Source organism: Chlamydotis macqueenii, chromosome 11 (assembly GCF_036417535.1).
Source record: "Chlamydotis macqueenii isolate bChlMac1 chromosome 11, bChlMac1.mat, whole genome shotgun sequence".
Lineage (NCBI taxonomy): Eukaryota > Metazoa > Chordata > Aves > Otidiformes > Otididae > Chlamydotis > Chlamydotis macqueenii.
In genome coordinates this window covers 2021677-2049171 of record NC_141566.1, presented here as the reverse complement: position 1 = coordinate 2049171, position 27495 = coordinate 2021677, and the positions used below count along the sequence as shown (strand labels likewise).

General features: G+C 48.9%; 1 protein-coding gene across 6 annotated transcripts in view; it reads right to left on the bottom strand.

The window, feature by feature from the left end:
• The window catches only part of ARHGEF9 (Cdc42 guanine nucleotide exchange factor 9), a 185278-nt gene that overhangs the window by 26896 nt on the left and 130887 nt on the right, over nt 1-27495 (bottom strand). For all 6 annotated transcript variants that reach the window (XM_086756110.1, XM_086756112.1, XM_086756116.1 and 3 more), the window contains 4 exons: nt 19943-20134; nt 13196-13375; nt 10772-11004; nt 6973-7102 (listed from right to left, as the gene is read on the bottom strand). In XM_086756110.1, coding sequence (XP_086612236.1) covers nt 6973-7102; nt 10772-11004; nt 13196-13375; nt 19943-20134 — 735 coding nt within the window. The remainder of the gene's footprint in view (nt 1-6972; nt 7103-10771; nt 11005-13195; nt 13376-19942; nt 20135-27495) is intronic.

The following is a 27495-nucleotide window of genomic DNA, read 5'->3' as shown; positions in this document are numbered from 1 at the left end:
TGCCTACCCTTGTAGGTGCCAAAGCAACCCAGAGCCATCCCCACTCCTCGTTTCTGGGTGAGCGTTTCAGGCTGCCGTTCAGGTAAATGTGTAATTAACCTCTCAGCATTGATCGGCAGCGACTGCCCGAGACCCTGGGCCCTGTGACAACAGCTACTTCATTAAGTTGCTGCATCATCACGCTGCAGCATGGACTTTCAAATCGCCTTAGCGAGGTATTTATCCACCTCTCCACCTCATTTCTGCGGCTGCGGTACCCGAAGGCCTAATTAAGGACAACTTCCCGGGAACACAGAAGGGCCGGGCCCTGCGTCGTGCCGTGTCTCGGGAGCACGGTGGCCAATTTCAGCCGTGGGACCTCCTGGCCAGAAATGGGGGACCTGTGCGCTGCTGCCACAGCTCAGGTGTAGGCAAGGCCTCCAACAAGGCTTGAAGAAAACACACCAGCTCCAGAAATTGTCGGCTTTCCTGGCTAAACCTAAGCTTATATGAAGAGCAGCAACAGAAGCCTATGGATGAGAGCTTTTATGAGAGGGGGCGAGCCTAGAAGACGCTGGCTGCTAAAAATAGCAAGCCAGTTTTGTCTTTTACTCCTGTGGTAGCATCTCAAGCCTGAGGACACGGAGAGGACTCTGTAAACACTTCTACTTGATTAGCTGAATCCAAACCGTGTAGTCCCTGCAAGCGATATGAAACAAAAAAATCAGATCTGAGATGATAGGATTTGTGTTGCATTTTTTATGTTGGGAAAACAATTTATATATGCGGTTTATAGGCTAGAAATAGATTATTTCCCATTCTGGGTTAGCAAATTTGGAAATATATACTGCAAATACATATGGCCGGCTGGCCAGCCTTCAGCCCGCAGAGCAGCATCTCCGCGGCCCTGCCTCTTCCTCGAGCCCTCGGCTGCTACAGCATCATGCCAGAGCCTCCCGGAGCAGACGCGATGAACCTTGAAAGGCATTTTTTCCCCCGACGCAGTTACACCACCTCCCTGAACCGTGTCAACCACCTTCTGCTCGCGGGGCGTCCCTACTGCCGGGGCTCGTGGGGTCAGGTGCAGGGTGGCGGGGAAGCAGGGAAGCGTTTGCTTTTGTGCTCCGCTGCTAACGAGCACCCCGGCACGCCTCGAGACCTGGGCCTGACGCGAGGCAGGCTTTCTGCAACGCCTCTCCCAGTCCTAGGCCTGGATCCCTCCAATCCTATACAAAACTAGGAAAAAAATTTTCCTTTCCATTTTTTTCCAAGCAACTCCTAGAGAGGCTGGATCATGTACATCCTTCTGTAAGTTAAGAGCAATACTGCAAAAAAGGAAGAGGCTGAACTTTAAGTTACGCTGAACTGGCAGATGTCCTACTGACTTCAGCAGCGCACAGCAGCAAAATGGCCAAGAGAAGCCCAGATGATTTCCTGAGGTCTCTTCCAACCCGAGTTATCCTCTAAGCCTGAAATAAAACACCTCCGCCCTCCCCAGCCTGCATCAAGGTTTTCACTGCGCATCCTGCTACGTACAAGGGGCAGCAGAAAGAAACCGAACTCCTCTTTTCTTCACGCGGTCGCAGGCAGAGTCCAGCTCTCCGCGTGCCGCGATGGGAGCAGAAGGTCACCCAGACCGCGGCTGGCCGCGTGCCTCACGCTCCCCCGAGCTTGCCAGCGCTAGAATGGCACGCGAAGCCCCGGGGCCGATCCTGACTGCTGCGGCAGAGGGTCAGCTCTTCTGCCGCTGCTGCAGAAAGCAGGCGATCGTCAGCTCCCCAGCTACGCTCTAGGTGACCACTGCCTTCTGTAACGAGGAACTGGGAGGAACCAAAGGTTTCTGACTAGTGTTACGAGCTCCCCGTCTGCCCCGCTCCCTCTTCCTGTGAGCAATCCCTGAGGAGATGCTGTTCCAGGCTCAGAAACGCTCAGCGGACCCGCTCCCCCGCGCCCACCTCCTGACACGGCTCCTTGCTATCGCTGCTGGGCACAAAATCCCCTTTCCTCGTTACCATGCAGCGAGCAGGGCTCTCTGCCACCCGGCACTGCTGTTCCTTAATTAGAGATTGACAGGCTGATTAGCACTCTGGGCTACAGAAAGATCAGAAAAAGGAAAGCGAGAGAAATGTTGTCCTTTTCATCAGGCTCATTTTTTGATACCTTCTGTTGCTCGGGGAGGGGGACAAACAAAAAAAAAAAAAGAAGAAAAAGAAGGATCCGTTTCAGTCCCTGATGCGATATTTTTCCCAGGAGGATTTCTCATCAGGCTGTCCGCACTTTGAACACAGCACGCTGGATGCATGCATCTTTTTTTCCATGTCGTTCTTGGATTCAGTAATGTAATATCAGGCTGAGGCCAACTATTACATATTACATAATTAAGGGCACCAAGTCTTGATTTAAAGGATTCGTAAATAACAAGAACGGGAAGAAATTTAAAAGGACAATTTTCATTCTATTTCTCAATTATATGTATTTTTCCCTTCACGTAAATTTAATTCTCTTCAAAGCCGCCAAAGTGGCAACCCACAGAGATCTTTGGTAGAAATATCTAGATATCGACATAAACCAAAGTAATTTTTTAAATAGCAAGCTAAAACTAAACCAGGCTGATGAGCCAAGCATCCTGCCACTGCCTCGGGGACCTCCACAGGTCCCCTCCCAGGCACATCGCCTCCCTCCTCTGAGGGAAACCTGGGCTGTGAGGGAGGAAAAGCGCTGCTGGCAGCCGCCACGGGGGCTGGAGAGGGACCCTGAAACGCTGCAGGGATCGCTGCTTCGTTTTGTTTTGATGTGGTTCAAGAGCTGCACGAAAAGGCATAAAACAGAGCACCTGAGGTGTGCCAAAGCGCAGATCTGGGTTCCATCTCCACATCACCCAGAACGGGAGCTCAGCGAGGGCGCGGTGGCACTCGAGGCCGCGGTGGGCACTGTAGCCACGCCCACACAAATGGCAAAGCTTGTAAATCGTGCCCGGGAGCAGCCGGGCACCGCAGGACGCTCGCCAGCATGCCTCCGTGGGCGTGCAGGAGGGCAGGAGAGCAGCGAACACGCTCCTCCCGTGGCTCTCCAGCAAAGACTGCACGGGAGCAGACACAGAAAGGAAGGCAGGAGATCACTGCCCAAACTGGGGCTCGCAAGGGCTTCGAAATGATGGTGGGCTTGGTGGAAGAGATCTCTTTATAGTGCTGTTGTGTGCGTATATCTATCTATAGCTTACCTGCTAACCTTTGAGATCCGTAACTCTCTCTCAGAGGGCAAGAGGACGAGAAGGGAATGTAAAAGCCGCCCGGGATGGGCTCTGTCTGGCCTGTTTGATGTCCGATCCAGAGGAGACTTCGCAGGCTGGTCTGAACCCGCTCCAGCTCCCCTTGTGTGCTGGTTTTGCCTGTCTGCCTTTAAATGTCACTGTTTTGATCTGAGGGTCTGTCACTACAAGTACGGGGAGGACACTGAGCGAAGGGAAACAGAGGCTGAACATCAGGAAAGGCTTCATAACAAGGAGAGCTCTCAGACGTCGAAAGGTCTCGGCGGGAGGCGGTGGAAGCCCTACATTCTGCACCATTAACAACTGAAAGGACAAAAGGCACTGGAGAATTTGGCGTAGGCAGGGCAGCACCTCTCTAGATCTGTTTATATATTGGAAATTCAGGTTACAAAATAAAGAAGTGAGTCATGCATGGCAACAGTCCAATCCAGGCTTTTCGGTGGAGACCACGTTCCTCCAAATTACACAGGAACGCATTTCAAAGTGAGTGGGATTATTTCTGATTTACAGCAGTCAGCGAGATCAGAATCTTCCCTTCAGATTCTGCTCAGTCACTACTTGTGTAAAGCTGCCAACAAGGCTTCAACGCCCCGGCTGGCGCAGCACGGTTATCGGCTGCCGCTAGAGCCAAGCCACCCGCTCTTGGTCCCATTTCCAGTTTAAACCATCAGACCTTGCTTACGTTACTTCCCGGAAAGTCCGGCCTTGGTTAACTCAATTTCAAACACTGGCCCAAAAATTCCTCTTCTCAGGGCCATGCAGAAAATCTTGGATAAAAATCATTCCTGAAACGCACAGGCACAACTCCATGGGATTCAGTAAAATTTAGTTAGGGCATTTCCCCTACTTCTGCTATTGGTTTTAGGATCAGCAATATGTATACATTCCAAATAACACCCTCTCCTTGAAAGAAAATGTATACATACACTTGGTGTACAAGAACATTTCAAATATTCACTCACTAAATATTTTTCGCTTGGTTTGGATTTTGTCTTCTGCTTTAAAAATCTTTTTCCAGCCTCTCATTGCAGAACACGGGTAGATTTAGAAATGAAAATGCAGTTTCACATCAGAGAGTCAACATGGTTAGTCTAGAGACGTTGAGGAAAACCAGACATTTCTCCAAATGAAAGATTTCAATGTGCTTAAATATTTAGCCTTGCTTGGTGCTGAAATAATTAATCAACTGCAACATCCCGTGGGAATTAAGGATTATCTCTGTCTTGTGCCCTGGCTGGATTTCTGGTGGAAATAAGCCTGATCTGATAATTTTTCCTGCTAGTTCCTGCTTTCTTGTACTTAGTGTTTTTTTCAGATTGCCGCAGGAAAGACTGTGCTGTGCAGCCCAGGTCCATGCTGCTGCTGCTCGTTTGCACCGCCGTGATGGCTGAGGAGACCAGGAAGCCACTGTGACCCACAGAAGGACAGGAAGAGAGCGCTTTTGGGTACAGGCTCCCATTAGAGCAGGAACAGGGCCTCAGAAAGATGGGAGGGTAATGCTGTGGGTTCCTGGCTCTGTTTCAGTGAGCACTTAACATGAACTGGATGAGCGTTTGTAGAAGCGCAAAGCTGACAGGAGGTCACTCTCTCAGCAGAGCGTCCTCCACCAAAGACAAACTGGGAGTCATGGTCCTCTAACTCTCTGATCCAGTTAATAAATGCCTGCTCCCCACAGACTGGAAGAGGCTAGGGAGACATACCAGGACAACCTTATTCTCCTCCGTACCTCCCTATGCGTAGAAGATGAGGGCCTGAACCCCTTGGGCTGGGTAAGAAATGCGCCCCAGATGGCCTGTGTCCTGGGAGACACGTCCTGTGGAGAGAGATCAGCGGAGCGGGGCTTTTGGAGGTCAGCAGCTTGGGTTTGCAAAGCCTAAAGAGAGTATCTGCACAGATCTAGGACAGATCCAAGCATCTGGCACTGCTTGGGATTTCTCCTGCTTTCTGGCTTCATTATAGTTAACTTGTAAGTATTTTGGGTTTTTGTGCATCCTTCTGGCCATTACACGGACATCTGCGAAGCGAGGGCTGGATCTGATGATTCAGAAGTCACCTTAGAGGAGAGAATCAAACAGTGAAGTCCTCTGCCCGATCTAGCTCTCATCCTCTAGTGTTCTCATCACACCTTTGTGACGCTTCTTGATCCAAAATACAGGATGGAAATGGCAAGAAGGGTGCTTTCCTGTGAATGGGGGCAGTAGCTGTATTCCCACCGGATCTCTGAGCAGTAGCAACAGCAGGTTTGGCTACACTATGAGAGGCTGAAGGATGCTGCTGTAATATTCTGCTTAGAATTTGGAATAGCTGAAGAAAGCCTGGAAGAATGATTTGGCAAGTTCCTGAGGATAGGGTGGAGATAAAGAACAGGTACTGCTAAGCAGGAATGAATTATAAAGGATGCGGCTAAATAAAAATGAATTATCAACTGAGCTAATGGAAGAGAAAAAGAAACTGCTATTCCACAGATCCTATGTGGAGGTCACCTTGGCTTTCCACTCACACATGAATATTCACTGACTTGGAATTGATCTGTCCTTAATCTAGATTTATTTACAACGAGGGTCTGGGCATTTCTTACAAATGACACGCATTAGCTCATCACACGGAATACACTCAAGGATGGAGATATATCTGATGGCGCTGTGCCTCCTTGACAGCAGTTTTCTAATTCTGAAAATGAGTCTGCGTGTCAGAGAGAGAGAGAGGTTTCTTCGCAGTAAACAACAATAAAACAATCAAGGAAACCATCTGCATTCTCTGCTCACACCTAATTTAAGGACCAGCTATGATTGATGCATTTCTATGTTTCATCAAGAGATCCAGGGCTGAATCCAGCCTTCATTACAGCGACAAAACTAATTCAGCCAAGGAGGATGCACAACAAGGTGAGGCACCTGCATTTCTCTCCCTCTCCTCTCAGCCTTCCTAGATCTTTTCCAGAAAAAAAAAGAAAGAATTAAAGGATTAATGCATTTTTCCCATACACTAATTTACACAGTGTGATTCCACTGACTTGAATGTGGAGTTACTCCCAGTCTTCATGACTATGAGGAAGAAGAAAGGCTGTTCCATCACTCTAGGTGTCTACTTGCTAAACGCATGCACTGCCGACAACAGAGAGGGATTTCAAAACCATGTGTCCTCAGTCTGCTTCAAAAACTCTATTTACAGATTACAGTCATACAATGATTTTTTTAAAAATCAGGGATGAAAAGAAAAGGAGGAACATAATTTTAGTATGGCTTTTTTTTAACTTCAGCTTAATGTACAGGTTTCCAATCCTAAAGCAACCCCCAGAAGAATTTCCTCCATTTTCTTAACCTGTCCCAATTTCCAGGGCTTTTTGCTGCCTCTTTCCCTACTTCTTCCCCAGTGACAAAGCACAGAGCCAGAACACACAGAGTCTGATCCAAGTCTCACTTACTCCCAGGACAACAGCATTGCAATCGCAAAAGTTCCTCCAGATTTCCACTGATGAAGTTGGACCTGGACCCCAATGGTACTCTGAAGAAAATCTAATGTTTTACCCTTTAACTACCACCTCACAGGTCTGTAAATATGACTTCTGTCCCAGGTTTAATCCCAGTTCTGGGGTCTTATCCAACACATATCCAGACCATCTTGTGTGACATGACCTGCAAGGTCTAGGATAATCCCAACAACTGCATGGAATTTATTCTTCCCAGGTTTGTAACAGCTCAACCAGGGCCGAGCAGGTGCTGTACCTCCCAGTCCAGAACGGAGGCCTGCCACTGAGCTATCTTGTCAATGTTCTCCAACCTCCGCTTCCGCTCGTTGATCTGGAGAGTGACGTTCCTCATGACGGCGAGAGCGGCAGCCACATACCTGTAGTCGCTGTCAAACACAAGAGGAAAGTCTGTGAAACAAGGCCTGATACAAGACAAGAGTCCATCACTGCCAGCAGCATCACCTCACCACCCTTTAGAACGAAATGCAGGTAGGACTTGCCACTCATTATTACGATACCTTATTTTTTCCATCAGAGATGCCTTTCTGGATCATCACAAAAGAGGAGCTTCCTTGAAACTGGAATTGTGTGTGTATGAGACAAACCCGCCAGCTCCTCGGCTGGTGTGCGGGAGGGGAGCCCAGCTGAGCGCAGTCTGGCTTCCTCTAACCCAAGAACGACAGCTGTGGATATCGCCCTTCCAGTTGTTAAGGTGCTCAGCTAAAGAACGTCTTAATACAAAATATTTTCCAATTACAAGTGAGGCTGGAGCCCCTTCCAAGCCATAAGGTGACTCCAGGAGTGCCACGGAGTGTTTGTGCCACGGCATCCGTGCTTACTGCAGACTTCAGGGGAGCAAATCAAAGCAGAGTTTGTTGTTTTGTTTTTTTTTTTCCTGGATGGGCCTGTGAGTGTAATAAAAAAAGTGAGAACAGCCTCCTGCCAGGGCCAGCAAAGATGAAGATCAGTCTTTTCAAAAAATGATGCTGAAATCAATGCTATCGATTTCCGCCCTGTGCCTCCTTTTCCATTCCAAGGAACCTTAACTGTTCATTTCAATCGGAAAGACAGGCAAGGCCAGCTGCCATAATGCCACCATAACACATTATTAACTTAAGGGCTGCTATTGACTGCTGACTAATGAGAAAACCTGCCGTCCTGGGCAGCTGCAGGGGGAACGGCTTCATTGATTATTGCGCGGGATTGCACTGGTGACAGGGAAAGCAGGGGTGAATGCTGTGAATTAGATCTGTTTCCCCATGTGATCCAAACAGGATAAATATTAAGAAAAAAACCACAATATGGTATACAATAGAATATTGCTTGCTATTTTGCCATCCGTCCTCGGATGAAATCTTGAGACGCATTTTCAATTTTTATTCAATTCTGATGTCAAAATTCTAGCTGAGGTTAAAAAAAAAAAAATCCTACAAATTCCAGAACATCAGGACTGGTCCTTCGAGGAAGTAAAGGAGAAGAGAGGATGGGCTGTCTGACATATCTGTCACGATACACAATGAAGAATTTCTTGTGCCCTCCTTTGTGGGGCCATCTGTATGAACATCAGTCTGGTCTTTAAAATGTCCACGAGCTCTTGGAGGGACGTAGGTAAGTCACTGTGGCCAGAAGGGATCTGCAGAGCTAGGGAGAGGTGTAGGGTTTGGCAACAGTCACTAATCGCCTCCTAGCAATCACACTCACGCAGAGAAGGGAGGCTGAGGTCAGTCTGCCCGTCAGCAGTCTCCTCTTTCTCATGTAACGTGTCCATACGTTCTCAACTGGAGCTCAGTGCTGCAGCAGGAACGCTCAGGACACCAGCAAGCTGCACTTAGGACCTTCGTATATTTAATTCCTATTAAGCTGGAGTAAATCTTTAAGAGGTGAACAGATGTGGCTTTGTGAAAAATTCAAATGAACCAGGCTCAAAACAATAAGCGATTGAAGGGAGCCAGGCTCTGAAAACACCCCCATGCCTGCCTCCACACAGCGTGGGCCGGTGCCAATCAAGCTGGGTTTTATCTTAGTAATGCTAATTCACTAATTCTAACGTTCTGTTTGAAGAGAAAACCCCATGCACGTTTTTCTTTCACGCAGTAATGAAGAAAGAGTCATGACTGAACTTTTTGGGCTCCTAGCCCGTGTCTGTGGCAGCTGGCAAAAAACTTAGAAGAAAACATAACAGAAGCAAAGCATTTGGCCAGGGAAATAATAATAGGATAGCATTAACTATGAAATTAAGGTGAATAAATTGTTTCTCAATGATATGGGGGCTGCAATGACCTCTTTCAGTGCTCAATCAGAACATAAGTCTAGACTCTTCCCAAATATCACACGCTGACTCGGGGCAGAGTGGTCAGGTTCCTGGTTCCAGCTCTGTTGTCCTGACCTGGCACAGGGAAGATCCACAGCTCCACAAGTACAATGTTGGCAAAGAGGAAGAAAAGAAAAGAAAAAAAAAAACAACCAAACATTCCTCCCTGAGTCAATAAAGTCTCCAGGGCATGCCTACGCTAACGAACGTACCCCTCACGCCAGGGCTGAGGTAAGGGACAGGTCTTCTGCTGGCTCTCCGTGCAGCCATGGGTTTCACGGGCACTGTGTTACAGCTTCGGGGAGCTCACTCTTTACCAATGCCAGGCCAGCAAATACAATCCCACTTTAACCTCTCCAGAAACAAGAGAAATGAAGTGTCCATGGCTGCGTCCTACCACTGACACAATCCCGTAAAAAACCAGCCCTCAGTCTGAATCAACTAATTATTGCTTAACCACAGGAAAGGTCTCAGGGTCCACAGAATATATCTGATTACTTAACAACATGCTGATTTTAAAACTTCCCAAAGGAAAAAGGAATGTGCTCCCCAAATCCTTCAACCCTTGTGTGATCACACTGTCCTCATCCCTTCAGTACAGCTACCGAATATCTCAGAGAAGGGCATTTGAAACACAGCCCTCTTCTCTGCTCATGTCTCCCCATCGAAAAGCAGCGTTGGAATTCACACTAAGTTCTGTGGGGACATCACACGGCTGGTAAAGAAAAAAAGCCACGGCATTCGGGATCCCAGAGCTGGCTTCCGATACCCTCACATTCCCATGAGTCCGCCCCAAGTTTGATTTGGTCTCGTTACGAAGGGAAAACCAGAAATTGGATCTGGAGTCAAATGCATGTCAACACTGGTGACTGTGAACCGGGCATTCAGCTAGCATGAGTCAAACTCATGACATCAGGTCAAAGCACATCAATGCCTCTCTTTGGTCACGTCATGTCCCTCTGTACTTCAGAGCTGGGTTTGGGGAAAACCAAAAAAATCAAACACTTGCAGAAGTTTCTGAAACATCTGTGGGCTTTTTTCGTTCTCTGAAGCACTTCCTTTTAAATGGGTTTTGGCAAAACAAAGAAAATTGGCAAGGCAGGAGAAAATCTACTCTTAGGGTCCCGATTCTTCTTTCACCTTGTTTTTATAGCATTATATCACAATGGCATCATAGGTTCTTGATTTATACTAGGTCAGGGAGTCAGGGTGACTGCCCTCGGCAGCAGCAAAAGAGATCCTGGAAATTTTGGGAAGTAATTAAACTGCTGGGTGCTTCTCTGAGCCCACTGGCAAAATCAGAGATGGAATCAGGTGAAAAGCAGAGCAGGTTCTGAATTCTCCCCAAATCTGGGCAATCTGAGCATATTCCAGTTTGAGTTGCGGATGCTGGCCCTCTACTCGCTATGTGCTGAGGTCCTCCTCAGGACAAAGGAACGAGCCATGCTGACCACTGAATGCTAATTAAGTAATTTTTCTAGTGTAACTGGTAGCATCAGAAAGTACATCCAAGGGTAATTAGTTCACATGTCTGATTATAACGGAGATGAGTTTGGCTCCATTGAGAATCAGTGCTTTGAGAAGCTTTCAAACTGTCTGCTGAACCTTTGCCCTCCTTCCATTTATACGAGATGTCATGAAGAGAAGAGCTGGACAGAAAAAAAACCCAACCTCAGTGTGCGTGCAGAGGCCACGTAAAGAAGCAGCGAGCAAACCCCTGGCGTGTAGTAGGAGCTGGGCGTACCTGTGATCCTGCGCGGTGTACTTCAGTAGCTCCGCGAGCTGCAGGGGGTATTTGCAGATCTTCTGCACCGGCGTCAGGAGGAAACCGTCGATGGCAATATCAATCATCTGCTGCAAGAGACGACACGCTTCGAAGAAATGCTGGTACCTGCTATCTTTCATCAGCTTGGAAAGCTCCATGCACGCGTCCAAGTGGTTGTTACAGTACTCCGAGTAGATCCAGAAGCCGTCTTGCTGTGAGAGACAGGAGGAAAGGGATGCACACAGAGCGGAGCACGCATCAGATGAGTGCTGCAAGGAGTCAACCACCCAACTGGCCAACAAGAACACAAAACAACTGAAGAAGAAAGAATACCCCAAGCAGGAGGAGGAAGGACTGACCCTGGAGTACTCTTCCTGCTTGGAGGAGCTGTGGCATGGTCACTCTGGGGGAAAAGGGAGGCAGAGAGGGACCTGCGTACCGACACACCGCTGAGGTCTCTGTAGGTACAGGGTGCCTTGGAGTCAACCCCCACACAGCCCTGTGCATGTTCTCACCTTCAAATTGTGTGGTAGGGCTTTCTTTATAAAAGGGAAAGGGAGAACCAAGCAAAGCTCTGGCCTTTGGTGATAAAAGAAGACAACCTTGTCCCTGCTCCTTGCAGGGGGGTTGGATTAGATAACCTTTGAAGGTCCCTTCCCACCATAGCCATTCTATGATGATTTCTGGAGCTCCTTCCTAAAAGATCATGAGCACCTGGGAAGCGTTCGGGAGCTGGGTATATTTGAAATTCCCTTTACCAACAGGAAATCCAAGGCACCAACCACTGCATGGATTTCCCAGGACCAGAGAGCCAGAAAAAAACAAAGACTGGAAAAATAAACACAGAAAAAAAACCACCAACACGTGTGTCCACCCACCCTTTACACTGGTCTAACAAGTCTTTTTTGTGCTAATTTTATTGGGAACTCCTTTTTCTGCCTCCACTGGCCACAGCCGGGGCCATGGCAGGTCATCATCCGTAACTCAGGCTTGATCCATCTGGGTGACATGGACAAGGCAAAGGTCAAAGAAAGAGAGACAGACACAAACTGACTGCCCAAAGTCCGATAGTAGGACTGTAGTCGAGACTGCTGATCCATGCAACGGGACCCTAATGTCCTCACCCCTCAGTTTCCCCAAACGCTGAACAGGGATCATTTATTAGGAGTCTATCAGCCAGCGGTCAGCCCCACCAGATGGCAGCTAAGTGTCAGCTCGTCCCCCGAACAGCGGTAGTAATTCTTCCTATTGTCACCAGAAAGGAACTGACAGCACAGCCTTAAGACATGAAGCTTCAGCGACTGATTCCCACCAAGATCTCTTACATCTTTTTGGCACAGAGGTGGAATGTGACGCTGCTCGGGAGGCAAGGAGCAGAGACCGCAGGCTCTGACACAAACGAGCCACGTTAACGCCACCATGCAACTTCTCAAAAAGAAACTTGCTTCTCAATTAGAAGACCAGCGACGCTGTGCACCTTTTTAGGGGTGCCCTGCTGAAGTCTATCAGAAATTTCTCTCCTAAGAAACGAACTGTTGCCGGCTCAGCCCTGACTGTACGTAACGAGGTAGCGCAGGCAGCCCGGGCTGGAGCGCTCCATACGTGGGCTCTGATACAGCACTTCGTTCTCCCTGAAGGAAAGCCTGGAACTGCGGGACTCTAATTTTCTTGACATTTCCTGACATATTTACCACACTGGCCAATTTACCAGCTCCGGTAGTACATGGCTTATGTAACAGCAGGATGGACTGGGCAAAAGCCTCCCGGCCTGTATCGTCAGCTAAAATGTCCTGTTCGGTGTGCACTCAGCGTGAGCAAGTATCTGCTGCCCCGCTGCCACCCGGGCTGCAAGAAGCATGGGCTGGCACCTCCCCACCCAGCCCAAAAGCTCCGCAGGCAACTGAAGCTGGATGGGTTTTTAATCCCCTGCAAATGCATCTTGCTGCCACAATGAACAGCTCAGGCATTTGCTCTCCTCCACTTTTTTTATGTAACACACAACTAAGGCCTCTCGGGACTCTCTTACCTCTTCCAACCTTCTGGTCATCCCCAGTCTGATTAGGGTGGCCTGTCAGGAGGTTTAAGTCATATTCTGAAGAGCGAAAGAAGGCGGGGAGTAGGTGAGGGACATCATGCCTACATGGCACAATTAAGGGTGGCTGTGAAAAGGTGCTGGGATTCATTATCCAACTATACGTCTCACTTCAAATTCTCCCTGCATCGATAGCTCATGAAGTAAATGGAGGGCCACGGAGAAGTCCCTGGTATGTAACTAGAGCAGTACTGATGCACAAAAGTTATTCTGAGCGGTTCCTGCCTCCTGACTTTTTCTGCTACTCCTCTCCTCTCCATCCCTCAAAACGAACCCCAAAACTCCCAGACAAAAATGCCAAATTAACTTACGTGTTCAAGGAAACACGGTCCGATTTCACTGAGATGGGGGTCCTCGTTGTTGTACTGTTTCTCCAAGTCCCGGACAAAACCCATCTGAAATCTGTAGATATCTTCGATGTTACCAAAGATGATCTTTAGCTGTTCATCGCTGAACATATCCCTCCTCTTCCGGCACTGCTTTAAGTAACCCTGGAAGGAGTAAGACAGAACAATCTGTAAAATAACCAAACACTGAGGCTGCTCCCAGATTTTACTTGAGGAAGGAGAAAGTAAAAACAAAATCAGAAAATGGCTCTGAAAACAAAATCAGATCAGTTACAGTATCGTACGTCCGTTCCTTCAAAAATCGCCTCCTCGCAATATTCTGGGGAGCTCCTACAAACACTGCTGCTTCCACGTCCTCTTCAGCTGCACGTGGTGTTACAGAGAAAGCTGTGAGGGGCTGTTTGATCATCTGCCCACCCCGATTTCACCTTTCGGCCACAATAAGCAGGACAAGGAAACCCATCATCGTGTTGAGAAACACTCTACGAATGTATGGCTGCATGCCCTTGGTCTAGGAAGAGGGTGTGGAGGGGTAACCACCCTAGATGTTGAAGGAAAACGCTCTTCAAGCGTTCCCTGACTTGGAAGACAACATGGTTTTCACAGTTATTCATCTTCCTGAGTCTGAGACAAAAGCAGGAGGCTGCTGTCCTGAGGGTATCACGGCGGGGAACCCCAAAGGCAACGCAGCGGGTTGGGCGGGTGTTTTGGCTTGCCAGAGCAAAGGGACCCACCGTGGGAGCAGGCCCAGCTGCTGACCAAGGCCGTCGAGAGGAAGGCAGCGTTATTTTAATTGTGTTTTCCAGACCCTCCATTCCATTGGCCCAAATATGCTACTCCAAACAGTGTAAAATGAGGGAGATGTTTTCTCAACTATCATCTTTCATTCTTTTCTTCCTTTTCTAAGCGGGACCAGAGGAAAAGGCTTTGTACCCTGCTCTGTACAACCATTAAGCTCCCTTACTGAGTCTGTAGACATTCAGTCAAATGCAGAAAGAGAGAGGAAAACTGGGATGTAGACAGTTCAAGGAAATTCTCCAAAATCCATAATGAATCCGCAGCAGATTTGGAAACAATTCAGATCTCCCGTGTCTCAGTTCAGTGCAGTAATAAAAAGATCCTCCTTGCTCACTCTTCGTCTGCCCATGATACCCACTGGTACCGAGCCTGAGCTTCGTTGGACATCGTATGAACACAAATCGGTAGGCAAACACTGCTCTGAAGACCTCCTGACCTCAAAAAACTGAGTGGATCGATATTTTGGCAAAAATCATTAACACACCAAGTTCCGGCTGCCTCCCTGTTTTGCTGACCCTGCCTTATCCATGAGCTCACCATCCTGGTTTCAGCTGAATCGTGAGGACTTCTTCAAACACGCTTGCCTGAAGCACGCGTGGTCCAGGGGACGGGGTGACACAGAGAGGCTGTGGTTGCCTGGGCTGGATTTCTGGCTCTGTCACCAACCCGTGTGACATTGAGCAAATCACTTCATCCCCCCGTGCTTCGCCTGTCTGGATGACTTAGACTAGAAACTTTGCAAGGCCAAATATCAGATGCTACGTTGGCCTGGTCTGGACTGCGGCCTCTTGACTGGAAAGAAATAACCTGAGGGTCATCGTGAGATTACTTTGCCTGCCTTTATTATATAGGAAGAGGGAAAAAAAAGGAAAAAAAGAAGGGCAAAAAATGCCAGCCGCTCCAGTTGAATGGCTATATTTGGGAACTCTAGATGCTTAGTCACAGAGATGAACCGCCAGCTGGTGACACGCAGCTGCTGGTCCACAATGCAAACTATTGGAATGCTATAATAAACTGTCCTTCAGCCTCACCATGTTCCTGGGAGGGAAGAACTTCAAAGAGATGAATGATAAATGCAATCACGGCCAACCTGGCAAAGAACCAACCTCTGGGATGTCCAGCTTAGCGGCAAGGATGCTGCTACCCTGAATTTGCTGGCTTTTTCAGCTGGGAGGCTTGTGTTATGGAATACCTCCTGCATTTACTGAATCTAGGTCTCTCTTCTTCCAGGAGCTTCTTGATGACTCATTTCCCTGGGTTTCCCTCTCTCATTTTTTCAAGGCCAGGAGAAACGGGAGCAGGCTGGTTCCCACACTGCAGGACAAATAAAAATTCAGACTAGCAAGGAATAGTGTAAAATACCTTTCCATTCTGCTGTTCACGTTTACCTGCTTATCTCAGAACAGCTTTCAAAAGAAAAAAAAAGAAAGAAAAAAGACGTGCACCTGCCCGTGAGGTCAGGCTCTTCTGACACTGGCTTTGGTGCTAGCAGCGCCGAGCACCCGCCGCAAGCCGGCTGTGTCAGGACCTCTGCCCTGGCGCACGCTGCAGGCTGCCTGCGAGCCAGCCTCCCTGGTTTCTGTGAAACCCGTCGCCGGATGATTTATGTGAACATCTTCCAGCCCTGGGGTTGCTATTGGCTGTGACTGCCGTCTTGAATATTCCCCGTCCTCCCTGTGCTGGCTCATCGCTGTGCCCGACTCACGTGTTTCAGAGAAGATGAAGCAGCACATTTCTGTGCAGGCACCTAGAAAACCGCGGGGAAAATAAAAGAACGCACGGAGTTCCCAAGCTCTATCCAGCTTCTGTCTTTGGATGGTTGGTTTCCAGCAACGGGGAGACTGCAGATTTATATAGAATGTGCAGCAAGAGCCAGCTAGAAGGCTGCTGCATAGTTTTTCCAGTAAATTTACTTCTGTTACATAAAACAATGTCATCTTCCTTCTGCTCATCCCGTCAGGTTTGCTCAGAGAAGAGATAGCTGACTGATGAGCAGATGTTGGGGAGTTTTGCTCAATGGATACCTAAAAATAGCTGTCAGCCTCTCTCGTTAAAGTACTTTTCCATGTAGTCCCTGAAGCATAGACGAAGTTGGAAAGCACTTGCAGGAGGTTAAGTGCTAAGTTTTCTCCACCCCAGCATAGGTTTAAAGACAGTCAGGAGCGGTGGCCAATCCATCCATCCTTCTTCTTGTCCGGCTGACAGCAAGGCGATGGAGAAAATGAGGAGATGGCAGCCACTGCAGCTACGGCTTCACAGGCAGCTTTGATGGTATTCCAGTTTCTTTCCATCTCTGAGCCAGTTTGGGGCAGACACTGTCCTATAGACCATCCCTCAGTTTGGACCAGCACCGTTTGAGCTCTCAAAATCTGTTCTCTGCAGCAGTGTGGTTTGTGCCGACATGCACGTACCAAAAAACAGTGCAAGAACCAAGCTGAGACGCTTTGACATGAAAAGGCAAACCAGAGCCCTGGCTGGTCCCACGCACCCAGGACTCCACAGCACTTATTCAAATACCAGTCTACAGCACGTACTGGCTGTTGGGGGTTGGACAAGATGACCTTTGAAGGTCCCTTCCAACCCTAACCATTCTATGATTCACTGTGATGGCACTGGGGCCCACCTAAAATAGAAAATAAAGTCCCGCAGGAACACAAGCCTGCTCCTCAAAAGGGCAAGAAGCAGCCAGCTCCAAACAGAAAAACAAGGTGTGCATAAGCAGGCTGTGAACGACAGCTACAAGTTGTGCGCTGGGGAATACGTGTACGTAGTATATATATCTCCTCATTTTTCCAAAGAGCTTTCTGCAGAGCCACCCTCCAGTCTGGCCTCCATGGATGAGAAACTGGTCATGGGATGACCAGCAGCTCCTCAGAAGGGTCACAAAGGTTTTACACTGCTTCGCTCTGAGGAAGCACAGAAAAGTGGCTTTCCTCCGTCTCTGAGTCAGGCTGATGCCACGCAGACCGCCTGAAACCTCGGCCCAGCAGCTCTGCGCAGCAGACTCAGCTCGACACGCTGAGCTGCAATGAGGACGTTTCCCACGCGGCATTCAGAGCTCGCCTGGCACCAAAGCAAAGCTTAGGTGAAATTCAGTCAACACCATTAACAGATAAATTCAAAGTTAAATTACTTGGAAAAGAGCAAAACGCGGCACTGGAAGTTGGCTGGCCTTCCTATCCTCCCACCCCCAAATCACTCATAATCCGGAGATTTCCTTTGATCTCCCAGTCACCTCACTGTTCCCATCCAAGCTCTGTCGCTTGTCCCTCTAACACCTCCTTAAATTTACCCTTGCCTCCCTAATCCATGCGCTGGTCCAAATTCTGATCATTCCTCAAAGCACGGCACCCCGCTCTTTGTAGCCGTCCTGCGCCTCGTTCTTCCCCCCGTGCTCCCCAGCGCACGCTTATGGCTCTCAGCCCCTCCCTGGCTCTCGTGGAGGTAACCTGCCTGACCAAGCAGTAAGGCTGGCTACTGCTACCCATTGCAAAACTCTATTTTCAGAGCTTAGGTAAATAACAAGCTACTAACAGCTAAGGCTGAAATTCCTATTGCTGGATACTTCCTCAGGGCTACTTTCTTTTTTCTTTCTCTTCCCCTTGGCGACACTTCAGAATAACGATCCATCCACTCCTGATAATGCAAGTCCAGGGAAAACTCCACATTCTACCCCTCAAAAATCTTCACAAAACTTTCACCAAGCAGCTGGCATTCCTTCCCATCTAAGCAGGGGCAGAGGAGCAGCAGTCGGCAGGGCAGCCCGGCTCTGCTGCGACGGAATTCCCCCCCAAGCCAGCTGCTTCACGCAGGTTTTGGCTCACGCCAAAATGTTTTTCATTGTGGTGCTGGCTAGCCTGCGAGCTCCTGGCTCGGCAGGACGAGTGCCGTGGCTGTGATGAATAATAACACCCTGTATAATAACAGAGTAGCAGGGAGTGGAAATGCATCCTCAAGCAGGAAAGAGCAATTGGGGGGCTCTTCATCACCTAGCAGGCCTACGGTCCTCTGATAACAGCCACCCATCTTCCGGAGCCTCGCTGGTATCAGGGTTTGTTATTCATCACAGCTCAGCAACAAGAGGATAAACTACACCCTGCTAAACTCAGTACTAAATCAGGCTCAGCCTTCGCCACCCAGCCAGAATTCCCCTTCCATCCCCTCCAATACGTCCTATCGCTGCTGTTCGTCCTGACACCGTAAAATACGGAGCAACGGGAAGAGGGGAATTTGCCACTGTCAGCAGCACTCCTGCATCTCACCAGTGGTTCTCCGGTGCCTTTGGCAGAAACACCACCCCGGTACAAATTCAGCCAGGAGCGCTGGGAGGAGCTCGAGCCGGCCCGCGTCGCTCCATCTCCAGCCCCCTCCTCTTCAGCACAAACACAAGCAGCCACGTCACGCTACGCCAAAACGCCTGGGATGACTGAGCTGCCTGCGAGCCTTCTCGAGGCAAACGGAGCGCTCTGATTAAAGCCAGCACCATGAGGCTGTCTCCAGCAAGGGACAGCCCATCATTCCGCAGAGGAGAAGGCTCGTTTCAGCCCTCTGCCTTCAGAGAGGCAGTTGAATCATTCCCTGGTGCTCTACCTGGATTTAACCCCTCAACACCATTTTGCATCACAAAGAGCAAGGCAAGAGCCTTGGAGATCTCCCTCACATCTGGGACGTACCGTTAGGTGCTGTAAATCAGCGTCACCCCGCAGATGTCACTGCAGCGATACCTATCTGCACCTCCTGAGAACCCGATCTGGCAAAAGCACGGTGGCACGGCTGGGAAACGCGGGTTACGGTTTATTGAGTTTTCCAACAGAAAAGTGCAAATGCAGGAAAAGAAACAACAAGTGGAAAAGTACCTGCAGCTCTTCCCATTGTCAATGCAAAGCCTTCCGACTTTAACACGGCAAAATTAAGCTCGTTTGTTTCCAAATTGAAATCCCAAGACCCTTCCACACTTGAAAAGCGTTATAGATGCTTTTTGGATGGCTGCTCTGCCTTGTCAACAGAAAAGGAGCAAGTATGAAGGGAGCAGGACATTTTTCTGAGCAGAATTCACAAGGGGCTGCAGCACATTGACTCTGCAAAGACCAGGCACCAGAGCTGGCTCACTAAATCCTAAATACTCAGAGGGATGAGCTGAAAGCCATGGGTTTTGATTTTAGTACTAGTATTAGCTAACAAACTTCTGTCTCGTAGCGATAAGTATATGTTCCACACACAGCGACACGGTCCTGCGACACTCTGGCACAGCCGTGCGATCTCCTTCCCAAACACCCAGCACCGCGTAGCTTGTGGCACTAATTCTGTACGCTGCAGGTTGAGGGGTTAATTACAACATAATGAAGAACGACTAAGCTGAGGATGCGCAGGGTCAGCCACCAAAGTTCATTTGCTTGCTGGTTCCCTTACACCAGATTAACGTCACATACTTCACTCCCCACACGGTGAAAACACTTTGCTCCCAGTCTCACTGTAAGAAAAGGCAAAGGAGGGCTGTCCTGAGCCAGGGGAAACCGTGAACCCAATGTGAAAGACACAGATGAACTGGGTAACAGATTGGTTTAATTACAACCTAATTTCCTCAATCACAAGTTCAAAAGTAGATGGCATTGGGTTTTAATTAAGAAAACCGCTTGAAGGATCTCAACCTCAAGATTTTTTAGTCAAAGTATGGATAAAAGGTCAGAAAATTGTACTTTTAGTTAATACAAACTAAAAGTAATTATCAGAGCCAGGAGAAAACTCTCAGAAGTATCAATACTTACTGACAGATGCTGCTCCTCTAATCAGACACAGCACCCAAACACGCTGCATCTTTTTCCCCCCGTCACCCAAGGACAAACCCAGTCCTCAGCTCTCAACAGCCCATCCCACGTCCTGCCGCAGCACCCCAGCGTCTCAGCCTCCACGTACCTCGCAAATGTCCTTGAGGTGCTTGATGTAGTGGCGCTCCGTGCTCATGATTTCATTGATGACGTTGGCTCTCATCTGGTCTCGGTTCTGAACGGTCCTGCCGAGACAGAGGCAGTCGGCGCTTGGATCCAAATGGCCATTCTGCACATCGCTGGTTCCCTCCTCCACCCCATCTTCTTGGTTTACCCACAGCTGTGAGGAGAAGAGGGGAGAGCAATGGGTAGATTCATAAAAGCATCAGGAAGCCAATGAGCAAAAGTAGGCTGGGTCTTGGGCTGCACGACTCTGGGAGATACTGGATCAACTCCCTCTTTACATCAACAGCAACACTCTCGGCAGTGATGCACTGTGGTGTCCACAACAGCTTACAGCCCAGTCTGCCCATTTTTATACTGGCGCAACCAGCCCCGAGTGGTTGCCCACACGCTGACAAGTTGCTCTCTTAAGCAAAGGGACTTCAAGTGTTGGCAGTTTTGATCTCGAATATAAAATAATCACGTGAAATGGTAACTGGACTGTTGGATGCTGCCAAGTGCTCCAAGCCAAGATGTACACGTGTAAAACAGACCAACCTGAAGAAAAGCTCGCAGTGTAAAGCACCGCTTGTCCCAGGTCCCGCACACCATCAGCTGGGGTGTGTCTGAACCGGGAGAACCCTCTGGGAGGAGGGATAACCCATTCACGGGTGACTGATTTAAGAAGATCCAGATAGATCTGGTTCAGAAATCGGAATGAACGTGAAGATCAGCCCGGCTAACCAGATTGCAGCACTGGGTTTTCTGTAAACTTCCCAGGCCAGGATTTGTGAGTGAGCATTGATTTTCATTTCACAGCAGCTTTCCTCATCATTTCACTTGAAGAGCCTTTCTCAGTCAGGCAAACGCCCTAACTCAGCATCCTGAGACTGCGATCCCTGAACCGCAGAGACCAGACCGGCTGAGTCAGTCTCCTAAAACCTGGGGGGCCGAGGGCAGCTTTGGGGGGGGGTGGAGGGGTGCCAAGCACCCCTGGGCACTGAATACATTGGAACAAACGGCAAAAAGCAATGAAAAAGGATCACTGCATTTTCAGCACACCGAATTTTCTTCCCATCATCAAATAAAAACCATACGTTGAACTGGCAGGAAAAGGTAACGCGGCCTTCTGCTCTCCGTGTCGTTGAACAAGGCTGCTCTGCACGCAGACAGGCAAAGTGTCTCCTTTTGTTACCTCTCCCCCCAAATAAAACCTGCTTAAAATAACTCTGATCAACTCGCACTGGGCTCAGCGTAGTTTGTAAACAAACATTAAACGAAGCTTAAAGCAGACAGAGATGCTGCTGTCTAACACAGATCACCTGAGCTGTTACGTGAACGAAGCAACTTTTCTCCTCAGCGCTTCACGCCCCAAATACTGGAGACTTTCAAACATCAAAATACATCTGCCAATAAACAGTGAAACCGTCCCCAAAACCAGCAGCACATGGAAAACAAACAGCATCGTTAACCTGATCCTTCAGTCGTCTTTCCAGTGGTAACAGTTTTGAATACTTTCCCATTACTCGGCTTAAATTGGGTTTTAAACAGATTGCAAAGAGCCGTGTTCCTGTAAATCAGCAAAGTAAAAAACCCAAACCTCCCCGGGCTCCCTCCCCGCTCTCCTAACCAGTATCACCTTCTGCTAAACCGCTTCTTACGGCTCCCACGTTTTGTCCTCTCGCAGCGAGTTACAAAGGCCAAGAGGCAGAGATGTTGGAAGAAAACACCATCTCTTCTCTAGCAGAACGTTAACGATGCCGCAAATACGGGGGATAAAAACCCCCAAGCAATAAAAAGCTGGGCGTTTCGCCCTGCTCGTGACTGGGCCCTGCATCATTCTTCCAGGGGATCACCTGAGTCTGGACCACGGCTCACAGAAGGTGAGGGACCATGGCAGCTCTGCTGCTGACCTTGGGCCAAGCACTCAAACAGGTGGAGGCCTTCCTCATCTACAAACGGGGATAATCTCCGGTACCAATGACATTTTTCATCAATATTTTTGAGGTTGACAGCCTTTACGTTGAAGCGGAGGGCACAGAAAAGTTCATGTATACTTTGAAATACGCACTGAAACGCATCACTGTGGGCTCGTCACACTCCTGTACTCAACCATGAGCAAGAATTTGGCTTGATGGACCTTTCGTCTGCGGTGGCATGGCTGGTTCTGCAACTCCAGCTCTCAAATCCTCTTGTGCCCGTGCCGAGGAGGAGCCGGGCTGCGCTGGGGCAAGGGAAGGCTGCAGCTAAAGCGTTAACTGTGTCCCCTGACCCAACACCACGACCCCAGGCCAGATCTTCTCTGCTTCACTGACCTGCTCGCTCAAACCGCCGCGACGCTGCGCTGCAGGCGGCACTGAGGTGGAAGAGGCAAACTGGGGGTGACACTGTTTTTTCCCGGAAACTTAGGAAATGTCATATTTAGTTGATTTAGACAATGCTGCAAAGGTGTTTCTATTTTAGCCCAGTCCACAGTCACGGCTATGTTTTAGACACATTCCCAAAAATGCTCTCCTACCTGGAACGCTTGACCTCCGTTGCTGCGGATAACAGCTGAGATCCCACTAATGGGAAAAGGGCTTTCTCTTCCCCAGCTTTTCCAACACACGCTGGACACAAATGCACACATGTACCTCCCTCTCTGTGCAAATACATCTTTCTTTAATAAAACAAACTTCAAAGCTCTAGTTTTCTCCCAGTTTCACCTCATCTCCCCCGTCTTCCCTGCTCAGGATGGGTGGCTGTCAGCCTGTGAAGCTGCTGTGGGGCTTTCCATGGGGCGGAGATGGGACTTCACTCCCTGGTAGCTCATCAGCTCCACCACTCACTTGGATTTCAAGAAGCCTCTCTAGGCTCCCGTCCCATCCTCCTCAGCAATTATGGGCTGTGGCTTGGCACAGAGCGGGATTTGGGATACCAGCCTGAATTACTGCATCCAATGCCACTTAAAAAAAAAAAAAAATAATAATAATAATAATAAAAAAAAATAATAATAGCAGCTGTTCAGCAGTCATCAGCAACCCTACGATAATAAATCAGCCCCTAATGCCTTTTTAAACACCTCTGCCATGCAAAAATCCATGGGCACAGAAATAACACGGCACTGTGTGGGTCTCCCCCACACCCCGAAAAGGTCCAGCGTGCCAGACCACGAAGCCTGCCCTGAGAACCGTTTCAAGCGCTGTGCATTCAGAATTAATTAAAAGAAACCAGGAAAAACTACTGGGAGAAAAAAAAAAATCCAAGTTGCATAATGCTAGTCGTACGTGGCTGAAAGGCCACCCTGCATGCGGAGAACAGGCTCATCACGAGGCTCGCAGCCCTATTTCAAAATTCAACCCTAATTAGGAAGTCATGACCAGCTCCCGCAGAACATCATCATTTGAAGAGGCAGATAAAAGTAAAACAGTCAAATAAAAGAGCCCCTTTTGCCTAAGGAGCCAGTTCTGGGAGCCAGAGAGAGCTGATCATTTCACTGGGCTAGTTAATATTATATGTGATTTATACAAAATCTGTAGGAATGTGATTTTTCAATTTGCTGCGATACCCAAATGGTGCATAAAATCACGGAACGGCCCCGTTCCAACAGGAGCTGACCTGTAATTATTACACGTGTAGGCTGCGGAACGCAGACGCTGTACGTAGAGGACATTTTATTTGAATAGGCACTGAGGGCTGATAGCCTCATAATAACCAGAAGGCATGATAAAACAAACATTTCACCAGCCATCTGGATTATTAATCTCCTTCCACTGGATGTTCATGAGGACAAAACTAGCAGATAATGTGCCATCCTGGATTCTCGCTCACAATTAAACCACGTGGCAGATTAACGACATGGGCAGGTCCTTCCAGAGAGCCGTTGCCATTGCCCTCAATCTCCGCTCGCCGGCAACTTTATAATAAATACTGGCGTGAGCAGCCCAGCCTCCACCAAAACCCAGTACCCGACAGCGACACTCAGCACGTGCTCTGTGGGACTGTACGCGGGATTAAAAAGATCACTTGCTTACTTGCAACGAAGCAGGGCTCACGGTGCAGAGCTCTGCATAAGTCAAACACCACCAGTCTCCGCGTGTCGTTCCAGTGATCCCAGCACGGCCTCTCTGCCCTCAGGAGGAAGCACGGCCTGTCCCGGGCTCTACAAATGCCCAGGAGCAGATGCTTCTCCCTTCCTTGCCTTCAGAGAGGAGGAGGTGAGGACCTGGCAGCAGGAGGCACAGGGATGCTGCCAGCCAGTCCCAGCCGGGCCGCTCTTCTGGGGTTGGGATGCTGTTCGCTGGGAAAGACATCATCTCCTCCCTGCATCCTCTTCCAGGACGAGGAATAGGACATTGGGCAGTAGAAGGAAAGGCAGCTGAAGCACGTTAGTTTTCTCTCCTGTGGTCTTACCACTATTTTCTCCCACAGCCTGAATTTTTCCTTCTGTAATCTGGCTCCAGCCTCCCCGTCCGTCACCTCCCTCCAGTTCAGAGGCTCTTTGACACCTTCTCTTTCCCTCCTGCAACTTCCCAGCCTGAGCAACCCCACTTCCAGCTCCTCCTCTCCCCTCTAGAGTTCTCAACTCCCAGCCTCAGAAGTTCCCTTTACCTTTACTCATTCCTGGAAAAGGAAAAAACAAGGGGCTCTATGGGGACAGCTTCAGACTATATCCATGAGAGGTGAACAAAAACAGCTCCAGAGAACTTGCCCTGTGCTTACTGTCTCTGTTTCCTGCATCTAAATGCAGTTTCCCATGGGCTGGAGCTCCATCATGTAGCAAAAATTGCTTGCACACTGTAATAAACTGGATGTGCTATGCTATATCCACCAGAATACGGCGAGTTAGGGCTCAGCTCTCCCCATTTCCCAAAAACCAAAAGCCCTGTGACGCCACACGTAACGCACTGCAGGGAACTGGGAAAGCCCAGCTGCCCCAGTAGCACACGGCACAAACCCTGCCAGGCTGAGGAAGCCGTGGCTCCATCCGCAGGAAGGATCCTTCTTCCCAACCAGTCTGGCAGAGGACAGGGAAGGGGCTGCAAAGGTTTGTGCTCGGTTTGCCCGATTCAGAGAACGCACCCGCAGCCAGCTCGTACGAGGAATGGCCCAAGTGCCGGCACCTGAACCTCTGGGTCTCTGAGGGATGCTGAGCTGAGTGGCACGAGCCAGCGCGTTAATGGCAGCTGCAATTAGCACAGGCAGCATTCGGATGCTAAAACGCTGCTTGACTTTTAAAAAAGGAAAAAAAAAAAACAAAGCAACCACAAGTTTTCTGCAGTGCATCCTGTCGCTGCGGAGTGCTGCTCATGCTGTGTGCGATACCTCTCCTAGAAGCTATTTTTATGCTGGATTTGCCACAGGAGAATAAAATCTCCGTTACAAGGCAGGGACTGCAGCAGACACTGCAGCTACACCCCAACAGGTGACCGCTGCCTCAGCGCCATCCTCTTTTCCCTGGAAAATCTTCCCCGATGCCGACCGCAGCAGATGGAAACGCAGGCGAGCGATGGGCTGCTGTATCAAGACCCCTACACAGACAGTGAGATTTTAAAGTGGGGAAAAAAAAGCAATGGGGGCAGCAAGATGTGTCTGGCTCATGGAATAACACCTGAGATAGAGAGCACAGTCACAACTCCTACAAATAAAAGTGAAACCCACCTCCCCGGTAAAGCGTGCGAGCTGCGAGGCACTCAGAAAGGACTGGGGTTGACAGTCTCCCACTAAACAGTGCCTTAAAAGCTCACACGGATTTATCTAGCACTTCTCCTTCAGCAGCAGAAAATAAAGTGGGTCAGCGGCAGCTTTTCAGCAGGAGAATCAATCTGAAATTACAACATTTGGGGAAACCTAGGCTATGAGGAGAGAGCAAGGAGCATCGCTGCGCTCATCCACCCCTGCGTGTCCTCCTACGTAAGAGGCACGGATCACCAGGAATTTGCACACCATCTTTGCTCAAGCCTTTGGAGGACCGTTGCCCTTCATTTCTGCACAACTCAACAGTCACCAGGCACTACAAGGTGTAGTAAAACCTCCTCAACCCCAGGTTTGCTCTTTAGCGTAGTTTGGTAAATGTAAGGAAGGTTCACCACTGCTGAGGTGAGAAGAAATGTGTTCTGGAAACCCAGTCTGCCTCTCAGTATCCAAAGAAGAGAGCTTTATAACAAAATTAATCCCCTTCCCTACCCAGGATTCTGCTGAAAGATTTCACAGCACTAAACATCCATAAGCCTTCATTTTTTAATTTCTTTTTTTAGTAGAAATACGTCAGAGCCCAAACATAACACTATCTAGTTTCCTGGGTTTGGAGTGTTTGAGTCTCACCCGCCATTCTGGAGACGTGACATTGGGCTCTGCAATCAAAACTCTGGTTTAAGACTTACTCTGTTTTCTAAAGAAGACCTTAAGGTACGACAATTGATCCATTTGCAGGGCTGGACTATTATTCTGTGCTGCGAATTCCCCCCTACAAACAATAAGCCTGGGTTTTTTTGAGTGGATGTGGATGCTGGATGTGCTGGTACGCAAAGCTCCTTTGTACCACACCATGTAAGGACAGCCCAAGGCTATGCCATCCACAAAGGAGAGAAGATCAGCAAGTAGCATCACCGCTACAAGTACGTGAAATTCTGTTTAAAATTCCTGCTGGTTTTTTTCCAACTGCGCCTCCCACCCTCTCAGACCTCTAAGAGTTGCCAGGACACTCAAAGACCCTGTGCAGCCCATCACAAGATTGGTGGTTGCACCCTGTGGTTGTCCAGCGTGCTCACTCGATAACGTGTGCTAAAACACAGCACAGATACCTTCCTCTGCCCTGAACCCAGCTCATTACTCAGCCTCAGATCTAGCTCTGGAGCTCTCATCCGCCTCTCGGATGACTTACGGGTTTTCATCACTTTCTCCCTGAGCGCAGCAGCTTCCTGCAGGAAACCATTCACCATTGCTTACTGTCCCTCCAAATTTTACCTCTCCTACGTTGTGCTTTTCCTCTTCCGCAAAAAGCATTTTTTATCACCCCGTTTCTCCTTGAAAGTTCCTGTGCTCCCAAAACACTACGGCTTTCCTCTATCCTTTCTTCTGGCCTTGTCTGAAGCTACTGAGATATAACTGCAGGCATTATGCGTGGAGACAACAATTCCTGGACATGCAGGCAATTCCAGTGCAGTTTTTGTTTGCAACCCCCTCAGCTGCGCATGTAAAACAGGCCAAGGGAATCAGCAGGTTCCTGCTTTCCTCTGCACTTGCAAATGTGAATTTTTCCTGCGACGAGGTTTTGCGAGTGCCAAATGCTTCGCCAAAGACTTTCATATGATCTGGCTGGAGAGCAAGAAGTGTCAGACGTGTCATTGGAAACTAGGTTTCCAGCCCAGTTTTGTCCCCAGAAGTGATCCAAATGACTTTTAGAGGAATCTGACTTTGCAGTGATCTTCTGTTAGTACCTACAAGAGACCTGCAGTCTAAAATACCCTGAAATTCATCCTGTTTGGTTCCATACCTCTCTGTCCATCCTGTCATCCTTTAGCTGAACAGGTTTTTCATCCTGTTACGTAGCATGTTGTT